The sequence below is a fragment of the Gavia stellata genome, chromosome 26 (genome assembly GCF_030936135.1).
Source record: "Gavia stellata isolate bGavSte3 chromosome 26, bGavSte3.hap2, whole genome shotgun sequence".
In the NCBI taxonomy this organism is placed as follows: Eukaryota; Metazoa; Chordata; class Aves; order Gaviiformes; family Gaviidae; genus Gavia; species Gavia stellata.
In genome coordinates this window covers 4,238,066-4,254,159 of record NC_082619.1, presented here as the reverse complement: position 1 = coordinate 4,254,159, position 16,094 = coordinate 4,238,066, and the positions used below count along the sequence as shown (strand labels likewise).

Genomic DNA, 16,094 nt, shown 5'->3' with positions numbered 1-16,094 from the left:
GGTGCAAGTGCCAGCCTAACTACAGATTTGATGTATATACCTAAGCTTTTCTGTGCCTCAGTTTCCAGGCTATACAGGGGAAATAAAAAGCCCTCTATGTTTTATCACTTTAGATCTTTAAAGTAAAGAACTGTCTGACTGAGATTTCCCCCACACCAAACACAATGGAGCCGCTGGCGCGGAACGGTCTGAATACTGCAGTAATCATCTCTCAGTCCCCCAGCAGAACTCTGCAATAAAGCCAATGAAAAAAAATCCATATGCAGAGCAGCCATGGGACTCAGTCCCAAATGTATGTTTGCTCAAGCCTTCCTCCAGTGCACCTTCCTGGCAGCTGCTAACTCAATTGCAGTATCCATGTTCCACTGCGCAGTGCAGACCTGTTGGATCCCTTCCAGCACAGATGTACAAAATTGTTCAGAGGCCTCCGTGCTGAACCTAGGAATTGCAATACATGAACTAGGCCAGTTAATTGCTCAAAACGTTGCTCAAGTTACAATGCAGAATCTCATCCGTTAAACCCCGCCACAGGCAAAGAGCTGCCTGCCCCACAACTTCTCACAAAAGCTTCGACAGGCACACAGAAAGGGAGGGTCAGAGTAGGGGAAGCAGGTCTTGTCCAAGTGATCTGCCAAAGGGTGCACCTCCAGCAAGTTCTTCCTCTTCCACTATTTGTAGAGTGTAAACAGGTCACAGACGCTTCCTACCAAGCTCCTACTTAAAAATGTCCATCGGTCTGATGGCTGATATGCAGTACTGGAAATCAAGTATTTTGGTTAGACGGTTTCTCTACTGCACAGTCCAGTAGCTCTATCCAAGCCCAAAACCCACAGTCTTGAATGATGGGCACAGACAGAGCATTAGGGGAAGCTTTTGCCTAAGCCTTTGTGGCTACACCACCTGGATCTTCAATTCAGCAGCTGAAGATTTCCTCCAGTGCTGTTAATAAACTTGTAAATCCACTTTCAATGTAGCCTTCTGAACTGTTGCTTCTAGAAACATTTCTATCCCTCAACTTCTTCACTTGGGATGGGGTTTCCCTCCACACCCGGGCCAACACAAGTCACCGTGAATCATGAAAACCCTTCTAAAGCTTGGGCTTAAGTGGGACTTACAGGATGCCTACGCTTGGGCTGGTCCTTTGTAGTAGGATGAATTTCAGCCACGAGTATTTGCAGAAAACTAATACCCTGAAGGCAAGGCCGTGAAGGAACAGAAACCACGTCAAAATCGGAAGATAATCTCCAGCACTTCTTTTCCGTGCAGTATTTTCCCAAATCCAGCTCAAACCCTTGAGGAATGAGAGACTTCACAGCCTTTCTGTACTACTATGTTGCTAAGTCTGTTACTAGGCAAAACATGTTTTAGCAGCCTAGAAAACATTTTCAAAACACAAGAGAAGATTTTACTGTTTGTAAACTGGATCTGAGCTTCTTTTCTGTGAGAATAATGAAACTCTTAATACTCCTAAATTCTCACAGTTACTGAAAAAGCAAATCAAAATCAGACTGGCTTGCTTCTATTCAGGACCAGGGGAAATGTGGTACAGCTTTGTGAATCAACTCCTCTTCATGCCCATGAACACAGAGTTAAACCCAGGTGGTCTTTTGTGGGAGGGAAGAAGGAGGAAATGCGTAGCATAGGGGAAGCAGTGAAGTTGATTCATGGTAAACTCTACAATATTCCTGTCTATCCCATTTTTATGAGGGGGAAGTGTTTGCAATTATGTCTAGCGTCAGCAGATCCACCTAGGGGCACAGCATTATACACTGAACCAACGTTATGGACCTGTCCGTGGAAGATGGTCCCCCTTTTTCAGGCTGAGATGACGGGAAGGAACATCAGTTTAGTTTTGGGAAGCTTTGCCACCCATGTCAAGAACAGCGCCCATCTCTTACGCTTATCACACTAAGCATGACAACCAAAAAAGCATGACGCCTGTAATTTAAGTGTTCTGTTTATGGACAGTGATTTACCCAGTTTGAGTTATGACAGGGGCCAAAGAATTATCTCCATTTTTCTAGGTCTGGATCTCTTCTGAAACAGTACCTTGGGGCTGTGGCTTGAATCCAGAGTTGTATGCAGAAACTCAAGTAATATTTTAAATTTTATATATTTATCTATTCATGCAAATATGCGCACCCAGAATTAAAACAAAGAAAGCAGGATTATTTTCTCATACTAGAATTTTAACTTTCTGGTTTTGAGGATGTTTTGGAGGAGTTTAAATTCTGACATGAAACTTTTAAAACTGTGAATCACTGAACTCACAGATTCTGGAGCCACACCGATTTCTGCACCATGCAGGCTGGAGGATTTCAACTGCTTATCCCTGTATTAGTTCCAATAATTAAATTTGGTCAAAGGCCTTCTTCCATCCTGAAAGAAACTGCAGTCCATCACTAAATTTTCCTATGTTTCGCATTTTACAGAGATACATGTTACACATGGATTTTTTAAATTGCTTGTACATGTGTAATAGTTTCAAGTGATCCCCTGTGGTTTCAATGTCCTGTAAACTTCCCCTTCTATTTACTCTCAGGAAGACTATCAACACCTATATAGGGATTATCACACAAGAATGAGAGGTGCTGGCAGTCGGATTAGATCTGTGGGTGCAACCACTGACAGCAGATCCATAAAGGAGATGAGGTACAATATTTTGGGGCAATGAGAAATAATAGTTGTGCGAAATCTCTTTCTAGAGGAAGCCTGTTCTTGTCTTTAGGGTCTTGAGACAATGGGGATCTGGTTAGACTTTTGCGTGACCCCGGGTAAAATGTTTGTCTTGGTGCCCAAATTGCAAAATGGCAATCATAACATCACCTTTGCCTTCCTTCCTTGTTTAAATCAGAAACTACTTGGGACAGGGACAGCCTCCTCCTGTGTGACTAGACAGCACGTAATATAATGGGCTAATTGCAAAATAAAAAAATAACGATTGTGTGCTGACAAAAAAAAACCAAAATAGAACAGCTCTTCACGGTAATAGTCCAAAACGATGACATACTACAGTGGTTTAAGCAATTACAGGTAAATGCAGGTAAATGCATCCAAAGGTGGTTTGTACATCACTGCGTCACCATGTAATTTAGAGTAGCCCAGCTGAATTGAAGCTGTTGCTGGGAAGGAGGAAAAGAGAGAGACAGACAGACATCTGTCTGGGAGCACACGACAGAGCTGCTCTTCTACCTGTGCCGACAAGGACTTCAGTGGCAGAGTGGGGAAAACCTCCGGGGTCTCAGTCTGTGTTGTGGCACATTGACATCAGTGGAACTCCGTTAATTTCAATACCTGCTCTCAATTTATCTTAGTTCAGAAAGGAAGGACATGTCCTTCTTTGGTGGACCCTTTATCCCCAGTCCCCCATAAACCACATGCAGGATGGACAAATAAAGGCTTATTTAATAACGCCTTGATTTAAACAAAAGGCAGTTTTGCACTTGATACCTGAAGTGTGAACGCCTATGATATCCTCTCTTTGTTTCAGCCTCGCTTATACCATTTTCTACACTTAACTGAGCTGGTCTATACTAACTGTCCAGTCATACTCGGAAATCATATTTCGTCTTTCACCTTTGATTATTTTAGCATACATAGGGTGGAGGTGGCTTGCCCAAAGTAACAACCAGGAAAATAAAATGAGCATGAGAATTCTCAGCTCCTGTCAGCAGTGCAAGCCCAGGATCATCCTGGCCATCTGAGCTCTTCCTGCTGTTACAAACTGTAAGCATGGAGAAGTATTACCAAATAAGTAACGATTTCGGCTTTGAAGAGACAAAAGCTGACCTGTCTATTGGTAGAGGTGTGAGGTACATGAAGTTACTCGAGCTGAATTAGAAGCTGAAAGTTAGGCAATGTGAGTACTCCCCAGGATCTCAGTATTGTCTCAATACCACATCTGAAAACAGCACTTTTGTCATCTCCAGGTAGCTCCTGTGCCTCTTACCCTGGCTTCCACAGTCCTCTCTGTCCCCTGCCCCAGTCAATCCCTCCGGCTCTAACAAGAAGCCAGGAGGCCAGTGATGCCAACAGCTACGGCATTCTGTGACATGCCTGACAGACTAGTCTGACAACTTGGAGCTTTGTTTTGCATAAGCCGTCCAAACAGATGGTCACCACTTTTAAGTATCAGCCTGGCGTGTATTTGTACGCAGGATCTGCAGGCACAGATCTGAAATCCCCCATTTTGCTGAATTCTCTGTCTCCTGTTGTAACTGTGGCTTTGGGGTAGAAAACAGGGGTGGGAGAGTTTTGGGAGAAGACTCAAAAGGGCTTTACTCTAAGGCTATTTCTCAATAACGTCTTTGGGAGACGGGGTGTTTTCACCTCCTTGGTAACTCTGTAATGTCTTTCATTCACACTTGCAGAGTAATATGCCATGAGTTAAAAAGCGGCTTCTGGGAAGCAGTGACCTTTAGGGAATGTCCTTTTGCCATGCGGTCCTATATCTCACGCTTCCAAACCTGCATGCCATTCCATAGTGTGCCCTTGGTGGCAGTGCTTAGTGGTTTGGTTTTATTTCTGCTTTGCTTCTTATCTGAATTTTAATGATTAATTATTTGTAGTATTTCCAGCAGGCTGGAATAGGGGCACTGACTGCTACTTTAAGTCGGGAAAGGGGTCCCCCTCCCAGCAGACAGATGAGTTGTCAAACTGGGTTCTATCACAGTATCTTGAATTTAATATCAGGACAGTTTTACCCATCTGGCTGGTCATATTTGCAATAAGTATTCTTTGCAGTTGGGAATACTTCACCCCTTTCTCTGGCTTCCTCTCTGTGTTTGACCTTCCTTGTCTAGTATGATGAAGCTTTGGGTCCATTTTTGTCAAATGTTAGCATTTTCTTGGGCAAGAATATGAACCATAGACATAGTTGCTCAGCTAACGGTAAGGTAAGACCAGGGCTGACTGTCAGCCTCGATGGCACTGTTGTACAGGTAATAACTAGTTTCATTCATAGTATCAAGCTGGTTTTTTCTCTAGCTATACTCAAAGACGCACATCTGTTTTTCCAAACGAGCAGAGTATGAAGTCACCACTCTCCTGCTATCTCCATTTGCATTCATTGCATATAAATGCCGTGTGTTGATTTCAGTAGACAACTATAGATCACTGACAGACATAAGGAGCATAAGTGGGACAATGGAAAACACACATTAGATCTTCTGTATGTGCTAGTGGATCCACGGCAATCTCATGGATCCACAGATGACACATATCCTTAAAACTGCATGTGCGTATCTCTCTATTTACCAAAAAACTGCACAAAGACAGGCTGCAAAACCACTGAGTTCTGACTGGTATCAACAACAAAAGGAAAACTTAAGCAGATCAAGGAATGATCCAAATCCCCGCTGGTTTCACTTGCATCCTGAAGCGCACAGTCCCACTTCAGGAGTCACTACGTTTAAAACTGTGAGAGTCGTTATTAAGTTATCATTAGGTTGCTGCCTAATTAATTTAAAGCATAAGCACATGCAGGGAGATTACACCAGGGCACTGCTAAACTGGGCAAGAAAAACCTACCACTGTGGACTACGTAAATTTTCTCCTATTGCTCCGTCCCTTTTTGGTTGACTTGTACGCGGATTAAAGAGACTCTCCCGGGCGACCGAGTTAGCCAAAGCGGTTGCGCCCAGGACTCCCTTCTTTTCAAAGCATAGGAACGATGGGCTCCGATCTCAACCGGGGGTGCAAAAAATCGCCTCCCTGCCCATCCCGAACTTGGCAGCGATGCCGGCCGGGCGGTGCAGGCGGGCAGCGCGGAGGCCCTTCAGCACCCCGGCGAGGGGAGGCGGCGCGCCCCGGGACGGCACCTGCCGACCGCCGGCACCTCGCCGCCTCCCTCGGCCCCCGGGGCCGGGGCAGCGCTCCTGCCTGCCTGCGGCGGCCGCCGGGAGAGGCGACCCGGCGCAGCCCTCGGCCCGGGCAGCATCCCCGGCCGCGCCGGGGGCGCATCCCCCGCTGCCCGGGCCGCTCCGCGAAGGAAACCCCGGGCCGCCCCCCGCGCTGCCCAGGCCGCTGCCGGGAGCGCATCCCCGGGCCGCTGCGGGAGCGCATCCCCGGGCCGCTGCCCGGCATCCCCCGGCGGCCGGAGCTCCCTCCCGCGGGCTCCGCGCCGCGCCGCCCGCCTGTCGCGGTCTGGAGCAGCGAAGCAGAAAGGCGCCCGTCGCTCCTCGCCGCCGTAAAACGAAAGGGGGAAGAGCCGGGGGAAAAAAAGGGGCCGTGCGGCGACTTACGCCCGGGCTTTGGGGAAGCCCATTGACAGCAGGATCTCCAGCGACGAGCCATGTTTGATGGTCCCCGCGCGGTGCTGCCGGTTCCGCCGGGGGATGACTTTGCTGTACAGCTCCTCTTTGGCAGCCATGGCGTGCGGTGCGGGCTGCCCGCGCTGGGCCATCACGCAGCCATCGCCGCCCGCGCAGGGCCATGCACACCCGCAGCGCCCAGCGCCCCGCCGGGGCCCGCGGCCGGGGCAGGGGCAGGGCCCTCCTCCGCGCCCGGCCCAGCCCGCCGCTCAGCGCGCCCACCCGCGGCCCCGGCCGCCGCCACACGTGCGCGCCCCGCGCAGCCCACGCCGGCACCCGCCACTTGGCAGAGGACCGGCGGGCGGCGAGGAGAAGCCGCCCGCGCCGCGGCCCCGCGCAGCCCGCCCCCGCTCTTAAAGCCGCCTCCGGGCGGGCGGGGGCAGCCCCGGCGGCAGACGGCCCCGCGCGGCCCCCGGGGGGGGGCTCGGGCCGTGGGAGGGGGTCGGGGCGCCCACCCGCCGCGGGCGCTGCGCCGGGGCTGAGGCGCGGGGGGGGCGCGGGGAGGGGATGCGCTGAGCAGGGCCGCTGCTGGAGCAGGTAGGAGAAGCGCAGGCTTTGAAAACCAAAAGCACGTGCGCAAACAGTTGTTTTGGGGCTTGGGGTTGGTTTTTTTGAGGAAAAGCTCTGCGCGACGTTGAGCCGACTCCGCAGGAGCGAGAGCGGAGGGGAGGGGGGGTGCTCTGCGCGACGGCGCTGGGACTTCAGGGGCTCTGTCCGCCACTCGACGCCGCTTTGATGTGGCAGCAGTACTGCTCAACGGCGGTGTAGTTACAGGCAAAAGAGTTGCGCTGCAGAATTGCCACCTCCGCCTTGCCGTTCTGCATCCTTCCCGGCCCTCTCCAGGCCGTCACTTGGAACACACGGGCTGAGAGCGGGGGGGGCCCAGGTGCGCTGCGACCCAGAGCTCCGCTCCTCCTCCCCTCCCAGGCTAAAGCTGCATGGTCCTTTGGGCTGGGTGGGACAAATACCGCTGCTTTCTTCCTAGTTGCATGTCAGTTCAGACTTCAGTTTGGTGCGTTTGGGGTGTAAGCCAAAGGGTTTATCCGGCATCCTTCTTCTCCTTTGTCTTTTTTCTGACATCTTTCCCTCCCCCCCCCCTTGCCCTGCTTTCCCCTTCACTTTTAAAGACAAGCAGGTACCACTACTGACCTTCCCCGAGCAGGCCCAGCTCGCAGGGCTGCGGAGAGCAGCATGAAATTACAACCCTGCAAATAAATAGAAACCATTAAGAGGCATTTTTTAAAAGTACAGTAGTTTATGTTGGGGAAGGAAAGCGATGTTGGCAATGACAAATCTATCACTACAGTTATTATTATATATATATAGCATCAGGGAGAAGAAACAGCCCATTTCCACTTTGTTGTATCAATGAAACCAGGGATGGGAAAAAATCCCCTCCCATCTATCTGCTCATTCCCCTCCCACGCCAGTTTATTCTCTGCCGCTTTATCCAAAGGCGTGGTGAGAAACGGCCGCATGCTGCAGTCAGCACGCCCGTGCTACACTGGGGTCTGTGTTCCCACAGGGACAACGGGCCGGCAAGTCATCCTCATGCTGGCTGAACTAACAAGTGCCATGAAAATTAAAGCTCCTGAAGGACATCGCACAAAGCGCTACTTGTTCATTCCTTGAAGTCACTTTTAACTCCTTTGATGTTGCTGAGGCGCTGATTCTTTCGTTCACCCCCACTATTAATTGCCAAGAACTTCATTAAAGTCAGTGGGTGAAACCAAGAAGCATTTAGTCATGGATTTCATCCATGTTAGACATTTTGCAACCGTGAAATCAGGATCAGGCACCCAATCTATTCCATTTTAATGGAGGCGGAGAGTCAAGGATTATTAATAACAATATTTGCACTGAAACATACATTGCCAGAGCCCCCAGAAGTGTTCGTCACCGGGGAACTCATACCCAGCCCTGCTAGGAGCACCACGAAGATACAGCTAGTTCTGGACCTGTGAAAGGGGAAGATGAAAATCCCAAATTAGTGCTGACCCTCCCACCTCCCAAACAGGCACTGCAGGCAATTCCCAGGAGAATCTGATCAACGTACGGGGGTTTGCAGCCAACAGAAATCTGCGAGGATTGTTGTGTTTTGACTTAACTCGATATGCTTCACTCGTGCCTGTTTTTTTGCTCCAGCTGTATTACTCAATCAGGAAATAACAATAAAAATGTAATTTGCTATGGAAGTAGCTTCCAGGGACTTTGCCCAGATGAGAATCCCTTTCCTCTAGCTGTGACAGACTCACATGATCAATTAAAAAAAATCCACATTATAGAAGTTACAATATTGAAGTTTTGTTGGTTGGATGAATTGCTACAACTAACTCGGATGGAAGCATCGAAGATGTTCCAGCAAGCAAGAAGGAAGAGAAATAGGATGTTTACACATCCAGGCTAGCTGGGTGTATAATTCATAGTCCATCAGTGAAACTGGCTGCATACTGCCTTGAAATGATTTTTCAAGCCTGCTAAGAGAACCGCCTCATGTCCTTGTAACTTGAGTGAGTGCCTCTGCATTTTATCTGGCTGTGCTTTTTTACATTAAAATCCTTTCGTTGGGAAGCAGTCCTTTTTTTTTTTTTCCCCCCAACAATGAAATATGTGCCTTGAAATAATGCTTCCTCCCACCTTTTTTTTGATTGAAAGCTGAAAGTGAAAGCTGTCTTAGTGATCAAATAGGAAAAGGAAAGGAAAGTAGAAAGCAAATTTTTAAAAAAGCAAACACCCAGAAAATTGTGTTTCAGTCCCCCAAATTAACAATAATTTTCGTGAAAAAAACCGAAATATATTAAAGGATTGTGCCTGTATGAAACCTGTGATATGCAGTTTATTTTAAAATGCTGTCAGATTTTCACATAAAACCTTTCTCATTTTTTTTTCACATGGCCTTCCCTCTGCTGGCCTGATCCTAGAAATTTGTACGTGTGCTTAACTTATTCCTGCTCAGCATTTTCCTGACTTCAGTGCAAGAGCTTCCGGGTGCCCGAAGCCAGGCAAGTGTGCGAGTTCCTGCAGCAACAGGCTTGTGTTTGTCCTCTGTGCTCTTCTACTGATTTCCTGAGTGAAACTCAAATATTATCCCTTTACCTGCAGGAAAATGCATTCTTAGGGGATTATTTATATTGCTTCCTTCAATGCAACACAGAATTAATTGGGGGGGGGGGTGTGTGTGTTTAAAAGTGCCACACTGGACAGCGAGTGGGAGTGTTGCTATATACTTCAATAGGAAGAGGTCAGGCTCCTAAGGAATTTGAGCCAAATTTAGCCGTCTTCCCAGCCTGATGTTCACGTGCAAAGGGTTTGCTCTCTAACAATGGAAATATTCCGAAATAAACAGCACAACAGCAGGAAACAGAGCAGGGGTTTTGCTTTCCTCCTTCCTAACTTCCCTCCTTTAAAAAAGGGGTCAGATGCTTTCAGAAAGTCCGTGCATTTGAGGCTGTGCTTTTGAATTATTACCAGTTGAATTGCGTTGTTGCCCTGGGGGGAGGGAGGGAGGGAGGGACAGGGACAGGGACAAGATGTGGAGCTCCTCCTGGGCCAGCACCTCCTTTGTAGGAGCAGCAAGGAAAAGACTGTCCCTTCTCCCTCCCGCCCCCAGAGAAGAGAAAGAGAAAAGTCTGCCATAAGGCAAACATTGAGTAGAAGCTGGACAATGAAGGACACAGCAAGATCACTATTTCCTAGACTTCGAGCCTGACCTTGCAAAGATTTGCATGGTTAAGCCATTTTCCATACACAGATATTCCACACAGCAACTTCAGGCCCGTCGGCAGCTGGGGGGAAGGAGGGCCACAGCCTTCTCCTTATCTTGCTTTGGCAAGTCCGTCCTTCGATTACTTGCCTGCATGTCGATGTGGTGTCAACACGCCTTTGGGGCTGAGCATCTGAATGCACTAAATAATTAAAGTTGAGTCCACCCTCTGCACTTTTCCCCCTCTTTTTTGTCTCCTGAGTTTCCAAATGTTAAGCAACGGTGATTTATCACTGAGAAAAATGAACAGCTGCCTCACACTTGATTCAAAACAGCATGAAAATTGAGTCAAAATTATTAGTCAGAGCTTTTACAAAGCTAAGACTGAAGAAACTTCAGCAAACTTCAGCCCATTTCCTGCGCAGTTGGTAATTGCTCTGTGGGCAGTGTTTTGTGACTGCTCGGGCTTTCTCTTACAACACCCATCTGAGCAAGTTTGGAACAACTGCTGAGCCTTTGTGAAAGTGGAAGAACAACATTCCTGCGAGCAGCTTAGTCTTAAAGCCTAGAACACCTTTGTCCAGGTATTTTACCTGTCTGGGCTTCCATAATTGAGTTGGAATGAGCATTTATTTGCGGCTCTGTCCCGCAGGGATAGTTTCCTTCCTTTGCTAAGCATCCATCTGCCTAGGTACTTACATGAGCCTCCTCTTCTCTCATCACTGCAATATTTGAGTCCCTCCAGAGTATTTAAAAATAGAAGGAGCAGCTGGTTTATAGGAGAACAGCATTCTGTATTTTGTCCAGCAGGCTGTGAAAGGACTTTCTCACCCTTCACCGTATCTACCTCACCTCAAACCTCTGCCATGAGATTTGGGCTCTGGGAGGATTCATTAGGGCTGCAGAGCACTCCCTAAGGGCCAGGGGTTTTTTATCCATCTCCAGCTTTTATTGCCTTCGGGCTGTAACTCCAAACTCTGCTGCAGACGTGGAGGTGTGGGGGTGGATTGGGGCCCAGGGCTGGTCACAGCGCTGTTGGCTTCGTTCGAGAGCAGCTGGGGCTTGGGCCTGGAGGAGCCAAGCTGGCCACAGGCACAGGAGAATTTGCTTTTCTAGCTTGGATTGCCTTCAAATTTGGAGTGTATTTTCCTCATTACAAAAAAAATCCACTTTAATTTCATCGTAATCCCTTCATTTGTGCATAGAGCTGTGGAGTAGAGCAGGACCGTCAGGTATGAGCCAAGAGGCAAAGTATCCTTCAGATACTGCACTTGGAGAGCAGAGGGCAGGAGATGACATCTACTGCAGCTTGCCTAACTTTCAAGCCCAGTTTTCAGTGTAAGAGAAGAATAAAATAACATATGTATTTTAAAATGCTTTGAGCTATTTTTGGTTAGAAGGCAACAGGGGATTCTGTGTGAGGAAGGACTGCTGGCTTTCTCACTGGATGTGCGTAGGGTATGATTTACTGTGCCAACTCTTCTCCTCTGGAGCCCAGTTCTCTCGGTTCGGTGGCCCCGGCGAGTGAGGGTACTCAGGTACATGAGAACAAAATTTGCCTGCCGGGAGGGATGGCAGCTTCATTTGGCAGTCTTAGCAGAATGGCCTATCATGGGTGATTAAAAATCGAACAAACCATGGACGTAGGAGTAGTGAGTAGCTGAGGCTTTGCGAAGACCGACTTTACCCTCTCCTAACCTGTGCAGTACTGAGTTCTTTCATCTATACAGCAAATAGTTGCATGAAGAAAATCGTCCTTTTAGTTTCTCCTTACCGACTTGCTTGCCGCAGCAGCGTGGCTGACCAGGGGGAAGTGCATCTACAGTGTGCTGTGAAAAATACTTGCAGACTCTGGTCGGTAACACAGGTGGGATTTTCAAAGGGAACTAAAGCCACCGGTAAATTAGCCTATCGGTGTAAAATCCACTTAGGCTGGGCTTGAGAAGCATGGTTAGCTGGTTCCTGCCATGGTCTGCTCTCTGTAACCCCAGTCTCTGTTAGTGGAGGAACAGTTGAGCAAACAAAAGATTAATAGGCTCCCAACTTCTAGCCCATGTGCAAGAAACATCTTGAGCATTGGCTGTCTTATCTATTGGATTTCATGTCTGTTTCTGCTACACTTGTATGAATCTAGTTTATTACGATGATTATTTATTTGCTTGGGAATGAGCCAAGAAATAACGAGATACAATAGAAAGCTGCTGGGATTTCCCCAACTCCCACACACAGTAAAATACGCTGATCTGTAGGAGGTTGTACAAAGTCTGCAGCATTTCTGCAAAGGCCTTTCTTTTTGACTTTTGCTTTTGTTGTAATTATTATTTTTCGTTGTGATTTGTTTAGCTGCATTCCTGTATCGTTAACGGGGCCTTTGTCAGATTACTTCAAGAAAAATGCATGTTTGCTATAATACTGAAAAGGAAGGGAAGGGGGTATTGATGGTCACTTGAAATCTTCCTAATTCTTTTGTAGAATTGTGTGAAAAGATACGAAGATTGGTGATGTGGTTTCATCTCAAAGACAGGCAATAACAAACTAAAATCAGTGGAGTGACACTGAGGATTGCTTTGGCTCCTCTTCTCATTTTTCTTTAGTTATTTTTGCTTTTTAACTTTCCTCTCATTGGATATGGCAACAACCTTTGAATGGAGAAGAGAGTGAAAGTGCTTACAAGCAAAAGTGAAAATGATTAATTGAGTTTCTCAAAGTTCATTGAATTAGAAATAATAAAACAGCAATAAAGCCAGAATGGTAGAGATAAGCAAAATTTGAAAAAAATATTTCTAATGTAGCCATTGAACATGCTTAGGACAGTAAGAGACCAATTTTTAATTTTTATGATAAGAATTTTATCTGGCAAACAGCACTTCAATAATGCACATCTTTTTATTACAGAAGAGGATTGTTTTACATGTACGTGTGTGTCCATTATAGATACATTTATGTAGCTTGAGAGGAACTTAAAGATGTAATTTCAATATGAATTAACATCATCCAGCATCCTGCTTCAGCTGCAAGTGTTTGCAATTTATTTCATATTTAAATCTTCATTATATGAATGGCTAAGAGATAGAGGCTGTTCTCTGTAAATTAAATTCCACCGTATGTGGCTCCATGTGTAACTCTTTGCAATCATTTACTAAAATGTTACAGTCATACTTACAGCATAAATTTACGTGGTGCTTTGATTTTAGCTGCTACTGTCTTTAACTGACTGAACGATGCAGCAAATTAAATATGTTCAGTCAAAACTCTAATCTCTACTAATAATACTTAGCATAAACCTTGCCCTTGTCATCTGCAGAAAGAGTAATTAAGATTTGCTGGTTAAAGCCACAGTCCTAGAAGTGTCTACATATGTTTAACTTTACTGCTCAGCATAGCCTCATTGTACTCCCTGCAATGAAATTAAGTCCATGCATCAGTGTCTGCTGTACTGGGGCCCAAGGTAAGACTTGATGCCTTACTCAACACATCACATAAAAATAAATGTGTTGCTTTGTCAGTGCTTTGTAGTTTTGTTTATCCAGCTCTGCTAGTATGAAGTAGCTTGCAGTCGTATTATCCTATTTGTGTTTCTTGTTAGGATTTTGAGGGGTAAACAAAACAAGGCAAGCAAACGAGAAAAAAAAGAGTTCCTGTTTGCAAATGATTTCCCATCTGTTTCTCATTCTGTTTGACTCCAGGGAACATTTCCACGCTGTATACATCTCATTTTAAAGAACACAAAGTCTGGATGAACGCTTTGAGCTTCCTACTTCTGAACTGGATTCCTGTTTCACTCAGATCTGTGTAAATGTGCCGTGGCCCTGCAGGAATCCTTGGTGTTACACTGAGCTAAAAGCAACCCCAGAGTAATTACAACCGAGCTCCAAGCTGCTGCCTAATAGAGATAGTCCCTGGTGCAGGGGCTGACACTGCACACCTAGTGAAGCACAGACCTGCTCAGAAACGGGAAAGAGTGGGAAATGGAGGTGTGATGGCAGAAGGGCTCAGTAGCCAGCTCAGGAGCCCGGCGCAGGGGAGAGCTCAGGGGCTGCTGAGGAACACGCACCAGAGCCACTGACGCTGCTGCTCAGGAGCTTCCAGCCCCAGCAAACTAATCAGCTGTTGCCCCTTCTTTTCTCTGCCTGGACAGATGGGCTGCTTCAGTGGAAATGAGGTAGTGGAGCATGAGGGACTTTCATCTTCTGAGAAAGGGTCTTTGGAGAACTGCTAGAGTTCCTAAGTACAGTTGTCCTTTGGGTTTTCTGGAAATGCAAAGGGATCCTGCAGAAATCTTCTTTACTTTTTCCTTACAAATAAAGGTTTTGTTTGACAAAGGGTTTTTGAATCATTCTGTAGCATCATTAAGATGGCGATTTGTTGTGGTTATGTTCAAAGTACAGTCTGAAAGCTCATTATCTCCATTAAATCTGGTAGGATTTCCCGTATCAACCTCTGAAATACTGAAGACAAAGTCCTAAGTGGCTGGATTCAGATTCCTGCTCTAGGGTCTAGGAACATTGTCTTTATAGAGCCATTCTGTCAAAGAGTAGCTGATGAAATAGTTGAATTTAGACAAGCAAAAGTATGGGTAATTACAAATGTACCTTCATGCGGTCCAATTGAATTTAACCTTGGGCTTAAATGACAGCATTTGTGTAAGTAGTTGGAGACTGTGGCTACAACACATCTTGCACGCAGCCTGGGCTTGCAATGTTGTTCACTAAAACAGCCTCACTGAAGCCACGTACAGTAAATGAGATTCTTCATGGGTCCAGACATCAGCACAAGGGGAGGGGGGGAAAGGCTCTGCCATGCAATGACCCATCCTTTATGCCATTGTGCCCCAGTGTGTGAGCACAAACCTTGAAGCCGAGGCTGAAAGCCTGTTGCTCTTTCCCCGCAACGGGCTGGATTTTGGTGCTGCACTTCCCTCTTGTGTTTGCTGATAATACTGTATTTCCTCTCTGCCTCTGCTTGGAAGACTTGCAGAGAGCCTCGCACTCCTCACGAGTGTCCCCCCAAATCCTGGTGAATGGTGAGCAGCTTTTGTTTGATTTTCCTAAGAGTTGCTGGAATAATTGAATAATTCCCCATGCCATTTTTGATTTTTTTTTCCTGAGGCGGGAGCCCTGTTTTTGTCAGCTGCATATAGCATGAGATAATTCTGGCCAGCTTGTGTACCATATGGCTGAGGTCACAAGAAGAGGAGTTGCCCTGGGACAGTGACATTTTGACTTTTTTATGAAAGAAAAGTCCATGTAAGGGAACACTGATTTCTCCCAGGAGGGCAAGGTCCTGCCTGTCCTTTCACACTCCAGTCCATGGAGTTTAAACCAGCCTGTAAAGAATGGCAAAATCAGAGTCTGGTCCACGAGCCATTAAGTCTTGAGTATGATTCTATACCCTGACTTTTTTAAGGCAGGAGATGCAGCGATGAGGTTTTCTGTCAGCAGTTGTGTTCCAGCACATTTTTCTAATTTTTGCTTTGAAGAAAAATCATGTAGTAGTGAAAACCCCAGACCTACAGTGACTCCAGTAAATTATTTCTCACCAGAATGAATAAGGAGGTTGGAGCTGCTTAATTACAGTGCAACTAATGTGGCTTTTTTCCTGGTTTTGCTGTTTCTAAGCTATTTGCTGGAGGTTAAAGTCTCAGACCACCAGTACTCCCACAGAGGTATTTTGAAGGGGGGAGCTACCATGGCATACATGGAAGTTCTGCTTTATTTCTGAAAGATTTCACTGCTTTCTGCACAATATTTGGGTACTTTTTTGACAAATCAAAAAAACCCAACAAATCCAAACACATAGCTTTATAGCAGATGGGGCGCACAAGATCAGGCAGCCTTATAGCATACACAGACAGATGCCTGTCTTCCTCCCTCAGCTCTGGATTTGACACCACAAGGAAGGCAGGCATATGAGTTGGGATCAGCTTCCTGTATGTAACTATGCTGAAAGGGACTTCTAACACTGAATATTGTGCAGAAATATTTTCCAGTCATGTTTTCAAAAGACTGGGAGTTGCTCTGCTTTATCTGTCTTTGTGGTGAGATGCAGTTACCTGTTCGGCAAAAGTTCCCCTAGGGCAT

At 46.6% G+C, this 16,094-nt stretch overlaps 1 protein-coding gene across 1 annotated transcript in view; it reads right to left on the bottom strand.

Moving 5' to 3' along the window:
- UBASH3B (ubiquitin associated and SH3 domain containing B) overlaps nucleotides 1-6,403 on the bottom strand; it is a 71,011-nt gene extending 64,608 nt beyond the window's left edge. The window contains exon 1 of the mRNA XM_059829687.1: nucleotides 6,243-6,403. Within this exon, the coding sequence (XP_059685670.1) occupies nucleotides 6,243-6,403 (161 nt within the window). The remainder of the gene's footprint in view (nucleotides 1-6,242) is intronic.
- Nucleotides 6,404-16,094: the final 9,691 nt, after the last annotated feature.